General features: G+C 37.1%; 1 protein-coding gene across 1 annotated transcript; it reads right to left on the bottom strand.

The window, feature by feature from the left end:
- Positions 1–203: 203 nt before the first annotated feature.
- Positions 204–3,391, bottom strand: tmigd1 (transmembrane and immunoglobulin domain containing 1). Its single transcript, XM_051937261.1, has 4 exons — positions 2,591–3,391; positions 1,737–2,024; positions 1,482–1,585; positions 204–1,397 (listed from the first exon to the last, which is right to left on the bottom strand). The coding sequence occupies exons 1-4, from the start codon at positions 2,736–2,738 to the stop codon at positions 1,383–1,385; spliced, it is 555 nt and encodes a 184-aa protein (XP_051793221.1). The 5' UTR covers positions 2,739–3,391; the 3' UTR covers positions 204–1,382.
- Positions 3,392–6,560: the final 3,169 nt, after the last annotated feature.

Raw genomic sequence — 6,560 nt, 5'->3', positions numbered from 1 at the left:
GTTTTAGGAGCATCCAACCTCGAGCCTTATGGAGGGTAACTAGACCCACCCTGGCAGAGAATTAAATTCATTGCCGTGGGTTGTCTAGCGTGGCTAGGCTAGGTATTTCATTCATTGATCAAACACTAGCAATTACAAAATTGTAGTGTCAAATATTTTATTTGTCTATGTCTGATAGTTTGTCAATGTACAATACATTATAACTGTATTACAATGATTTTGCATCCTTAAGTCATAGAGTCTTGAATCATCTTCCAAATATACACTTGTAGCTTTGATTTTTTTCACATTCCTAGAAGAAGAGGCGCTTGCCATGTCAGTGTGCTTTTCAGTTTGGTTTATTTTATTGCAACGATATTAACAAGAAAAGAGGAAATGCAGCATTGAAACTCACTTCATCATCAAGATCAAAGTGCATCATATAATGAAAAGTAACAAGCTAAATGTCATACTGCAGACTCTGGAGGTCCTCTTGTCTTAATCATAGGTTAAATAAATAGCATATTGCGTACATAGCAGATAGCATAATACATTTGATCAGATTTTGAAGGATATTTTGGGAAAAAATCTGCTTTTTTTGCTTTGCTGCAGAGAGTTAGAAGAGTGACTATATGTTTGCACAGTAAATATGAAGCCATCGCCACTAGGTAGTTAGCTTAGCATATAGCACAAAGACTGAAAACAGCTTGCATAGATCTATCAAAAGCTAATCAGCCAGCACATTTAAAACTCATTAGCATGTTTTGCATTGATTAGTCATAAACCACTGAGAAGTCAAGTCTATACCATTGATTATTTTGTCTCTATGTAAAGTTCAGCTAGGAAACCTTTGGTCCTGCATTCATGTGGATGCTGCTTTAAAACATATTCCCCACCTAACATTGCTTCAGACCAAGAGCAGGACACACTGTAAAAACTGCTCAGGAAAAACTCTAGGAACACAACAAAGAGCCAATCTGACCAATCATTCACAAGATGCACCTGAGCAAGCCTGAACAGGCTTCCCCCAAAAACTACAGAACCCAGAGGTTACAACATCCTGGTGCCAGACAGCAGGAGAAGGACCTAAGCACTACAGGGCAGGTGATTTTAATGTTGAGGCTGATAATTGTGTGTTATCTCTTTAATCTGCAGAGCCCAGCTAGTTATTTCCATTCAAATACAGCCTTTGTGCTGAAGACAGCTGGTTGTAGCTTCATATTTATTTGACAGATATGAGAATAACATCAGTCTTTAAACTCTCAGCAAGAAAGCCCATAAATGCATTTCCCAAAATGTCAAAGCTTTCCGTTAAAAAATGCCAAATATGACAAAAATTGAAAACTTGGTTATGTAAATCGGTAGTTGCAGTGTCCTGCACACAAAAGGGAGTGTTGGTTTCTTCATTTCTTGAAGCACTGTTGAAAGAGAATTAAAGCATTAGGAGGTCCTGATTGTAATGATTTAGTCCTTGTGCTCTATGTGCATCGTTTGTGTGTTACCTTTACGATTTTCTTCCACCGTGAAACAACTGCAAGAAGTGCAGTGAGGACCACCACCACAATTGCTGCAATCGTGGGCATCAGTGGGAACTTAATGGTCTTATCTACAAATGAAGAGACAGATGATGAAACCCCTTTAATGACATCACTAACTGAGGCATCGTTTCATGTGCTGATGACACATAAGCAATGAAATATCCAGTAAAACTATTGAACAATTGGAATTTGGTTTCAGTAATATTGAAGTGAACAGACCTGTCGCTGTGACATAGAAAGTCTTGCTGTATGGTCCATATTTGGGAGATTTTGCTGTGCACATATATGTGCCTTCATGCAAGCTCCTCTCCACTTTGCTGACTGTCAGCTGACTAGTAGAGCCACCAATGGTCACAACGAAGCCGCCTTCAAATAGATCCACCATGCTTCCATTTCGTGTCCACTCCACAGTCGAGACCGGTGGATTGGCCCAGATGTCACAGGTCAGGACGAGCGTTGACTCCTCTTCTACCGTAACCTCCTCTGATCCAGACAACTCTGGGGGATCTAAAGAGGAAATATGGCTGCTGCTGAGTTGTCTTTGCAGATAAGTACAAATATTTCACCTAAAGAAGAAATTTAAGTGCAGCTGTGTCTCCGCTTGCATGTTTAAGTCTGGTTCAGACTGAAATATCACAGTAACTATGAACAATAGAGAGCAAATTTGCACATTTTTTTCAGTATGTTAGCACCTTTTAAAAACCACTAGGGACAAAGTACAGCTGAGGCTGATGAAAATGACATTAGTTTTAGAGATATTTGGTCAGAAACAGTGTTGTCTAGGAAGTGATTCTTCAAGAGGAAAATATATGATACAACAAAACCTACCCTGCAATCTAATTATCAAGATATTTCACTGAAAAAAACACAAATGCCAACCTACTGGTCACACTAATTTTCAGATTAGTGAATCATCAGTGTGACATCTTCTGGGAACTATGAATATATTTCATAGCAGTACATCCAGTGAACAAAAGTAGTGTGCTGACAGGTCACTAAATCTACATAAATTAGAAACAACCGCTTTTATTCTTAACAAATTTCATCATTTCAACATTTTTAAAAGGACTCACATGTGACTCTCAGGGTGACAGAGGCCTTATGTGTAGCGTCTTGTTTCAGCTGACAAGTGAAAGTGGCCTCGTTGTCGTCATAGATGACAGGTGAAACACACACACTGCTTGCACCTTTCTTGTTCTCTTCCTTCAGATTGACCGTCATACCATCTCTGAGCCACACCAGCTCTTCATCATTTGGAGTGTCTGCACCAACGGTACATTTCAGTGACACAGTGTTGTTCAGCTCCGTCTGTATAAGACCCTCACCGTCGACTGGTGGGTCCGTTTTGATATCGACTCCTTAGGAAAGGAAATAGAAACAGTTGAGTGAATCAGTGAAAACTCAAACTGCACAAAGTGCGGGGGATAACCAGTGTGGTATCTTTCGGAATGATTTCACTTAAAGAGGAAATTAAGCTACATTCAGAGTGAGCAGACTTTCACTTACCTACTGTGTGGGTCACACAGTAAAGGAGCAAATGTAAGAGTGAGGTTCTGAATATCAACTTCATTGTGGTCTTTTTCTTTTTTTTTGAAAGAACCTGGAAGTAAAGGAAAAGCCATCAAAATGAGCACTTACACAGAGTTAATTTAAAATCATCATTTAGTTTCACCAAAATATCTGTACTTTTGAACAGAAAAATATCCCACTGTGGCACAGTGACAGCTCGCAGACTTTTGTGACTTCTTTCCACCTAACTTCCTTAATCTTTTTTACTTACTCCCAGCGAAGTCCCCAAAACAGCAATACTATCTATTTTACAGATTAGTGTTTTTACCCTCAGTGCAAATTTCAGCCAAATATGATCAGAATGCACACCAGAACAGAATCAAATATTGACAAAGGCTGTTAAAGAATACCCAGATAGCAAACTATGGGTGAATCAATGTTGAATCTATGTTGAGACCTAACGTCGAAATTATACAGAAAGCGCAAGGTTGATAAAATGTTGAGTTGATTCACCCATAGTTTGCTATCTGGGTACTCAATCAGAGGTAAAATACACAGAACACTGTATTCCTATTAAATATTCCATGTGTATGGCCAACGTGTCAAGATGTCAACTGGTTTGTTCCTGTGCATCATTTAACGTAATTGTGCCGGCAGGTAGGTTTTTGGTTTTGCAGATATGAGATTATTATACCCGGGTGTTTTTGGTACATATTTACTCCAGCTGGTTGAAAGTCAGAATATTGTGCTCAAGAAATGAAAACAACTTGTTGAGGCATTATTTTCTCTCTAGTGTTTGTGTTTTACAAGATTCTTAAAGATAAGTTCAGAAAAATCTTTTATATATAAAATCATCACTTTGGATAAAAGTGTCATGTAAAGTAAAAAATAATGACAGTAATTCCTTTGCAGATGTTATATCATCAACACAGCACCAGTACTCTCTGGGTTCATTCCTGTGAAACAAATCTATACATATAAATTACACTCTACATGTGCTTACAAGCTTTACGGTACCACATACAGTTGAGGAGTCATACAGATTTACATTTTGAGATGAAGACCTTACCTGTCAACTATGGTTTCTTCTAATTTGTTGTCTGCGTTTTCCTTCCAGTGTTCCTGGTGTGGTTTGAGGATGACAAGGGCTGTGTGAGTCCTCAGTAGCTCTTATATGCTTCACAGGACACTTTAATAACTCCTCTCTTGGGTTTAAATGGCTTTCGTCATAATTTTATTTACCTGTTCCTGTCAACAACCTTTCTACTCCTCCCACTCCTGGCATTTTATTTCTTTCTTTTATTGTTGCACAGTTATATTGTGCAAACACAAGGAAACTTTTTATGGATTGCAGTCATTATGATGGTACTAAAATGTCTTGGGCGTGTATGTTGAGTCTAAAATACACATTTTACAAGGTTCTTGTCATATTTGTTTTTAGTTTGTATGTTCCTGTAAAAATCCTTTTGATGGAACCTTTAAAGCCCATAATTCAATTCAATTAAAGTACAGTTATGCATGGAGCTGATTTTATGCAGTTTGTTTCCTTATATTTAACATAAAATGCTCATTATTGTATTCTTTGATGTTCTTATAAGGGAACAGACTTCAAGTTTTTTGATGCTTCATGAAGAAAAAGACATGAATGTGACAACAGAGGTTGGAAAATTATTTCCTTCCCGCCTCTTTTGCTCTTGTTTAGTGTCAGAAGATTGACAGTAACCTAAAACCAGTGTACTGGATATAAGCACAAGCAAAAAAAAAGGCTTACTAAATATCTAATGTGCTGTAAAACAACAAACAAACAAACAAACAAACAAAAAAAGTGATATAAATATAATAAGGATACCATGATAAAGGTGCCTGAGTGCATGTGTTGATACAATATTTATTCATTATGAGACATGAACCCATTATTCTATAACTTCTTAATAATTGTAAATGATGTTATCAGTAAATTCTATACTACATATAATACATTCAAGGGTGAAAATTAGTTTTTTTTCTTAATGTTTATTGACAAACTTAAACACAAAGGAAGAAATCTGCTTATTTAGTTTGTGAAAATACAAATAGCATTAATAACTTAATACCCTGCATCATCACACTCTTTGTAAGCCATTGAATACTTATGTAGACAGACAAGAATAGATACCAGAACTTAAAAGACAACATAAGAAATGGATCATGAAAGAAAAAACAACTCTTCCACATGGTTGCATTGTTTACATATTACTAATTGTTACATTATTATAATTATTATTATAAATTCTTGTATTTTGGTTGGTGGAATAGCCTCAGCTAAAGCTAACTTAGACACTTCTTATTATTTTCTGAGATTGAAAACCCAAAGTTGAAGCTTTCTCATCTTACTAAAGTGGGTATTTTAAAAAAATAATAAATATTGTATAAATAAGACACCTTTAAGCAGAACATTAACTAGTTTTGCTAAAAGGAAACAAACTGGGCTGACCAGTGCAGCAGTAGCTGTTGATGTCAAGCTACCTTTAAATTACACATTGCAAGTAAAATATTCATATATTACACCAGCTTGTTAGTTTAAAGGGGCAAGAACACTGAGCATGATACTGTTTATGTACATTTTGTCATAGGCTTTATGCCACTGCTGAATGTTTTTTAAAAAAGTAGTCTAGTAGTTTGGTTTTACAATTTTTATATTTGCTACAAGGTTTGCTACCTTCATGAGAAAAACAATGAACCGAATACATTCATAATAAGTTATAGTAAGGTAAAGTTTTGCCATGGTATGGGCAATTGTCCATTCTAATGCTGTTGTTATACAGGAGGGTAGGAAGACAAATAGATGAGTGTCAGATTTAATAAGCAAGCAAGCCGGAAAAACAAGGAGGGGAAACAGGGGGGGTCTGGGGATGCTCTTTTGCATGTGGACAAACATATCTGTGCATGTGTGTTTGGTTTCAACAGCCATCCCTTTCTTCCCCGCTAGAGAGAAGCATTGGTCAACGGGAGAAAAGTTTTCGGATTAGTTATTTGTGAACTGCTGATCTGTTCTCTCTCAACCTGAGCTCACACTGGAAGCTTAATAAAACTGAAGGCCTGTATCTGCAAATTCTGTTTTCATTTTTTTGACTGCAACCTAAGTCCTTTATCTGATTTTGACCGAGCATAGTCCGTGCAGTGGGAGTTGTGTTGGTCGTGGCTCCTTCAGAAACTTCCATCATCTGTACTCGTTGTTTTTCTTTCAAATGCATCATAGGCCCTGAAGTGTTTTTGTTTAACGAGTACATAACATTCTCTCAATAATAGTTTGTGTGTGCTTGTTGCTTGTGTGCTGTTTCATGAAAGATCAAAGGTTAACAGCAATTGCAACACTGACGTGCTCATAGAAAAACGTGCTGTTCATGTTGTATTGCACAACTGACTAGCTGGTAACATATAAAGCCTGCTACACACAGGCACACACACCTGTAGCCTCTTCAGCTGTAATGCATAAGCTGATTGCTGCAATTGTGATCCCTCTGATAACAAAGGTTGAAATCTGCTTGATCACTT

This window comes from Acanthochromis polyacanthus, chromosome 17 (assembly GCF_021347895.1).
Source record: "Acanthochromis polyacanthus isolate Apoly-LR-REF ecotype Palm Island chromosome 17, KAUST_Apoly_ChrSc, whole genome shotgun sequence".
Taxonomy (NCBI): Eukaryota; Metazoa; Chordata; class Actinopteri; family Pomacentridae; genus Acanthochromis; species Acanthochromis polyacanthus.
Note: the sequence above shows the minus strand (reverse complement) of the source record. Positions and strands in the feature narration are given on the sequence as shown.

Bases quoted from the DNA above. Each gene is read 5' to 3' on its own strand.
- tmigd1 (XM_051937261.1), bottom strand. From the start codon at position 2,738: ATGACGGTCAATCTGAAGGAAGAGAACAAGAAAGGTGCAAGCAGTGTG. The intron at 2,025-2,590 runs GTGAGTCCTTTT...TTTCCTCTTTAG, and splicing joins TGTCACCCTGAGAGTCACAT to ATCCCCCAGAGTTGTCTGGA. The intron at 1,586-1,736 runs GTCTGTTCACTT...CTTCATTTGTAG, and splicing joins TTTCTATGTCACAGCGACAG to ATAAGACCATTAAGTTCCCA.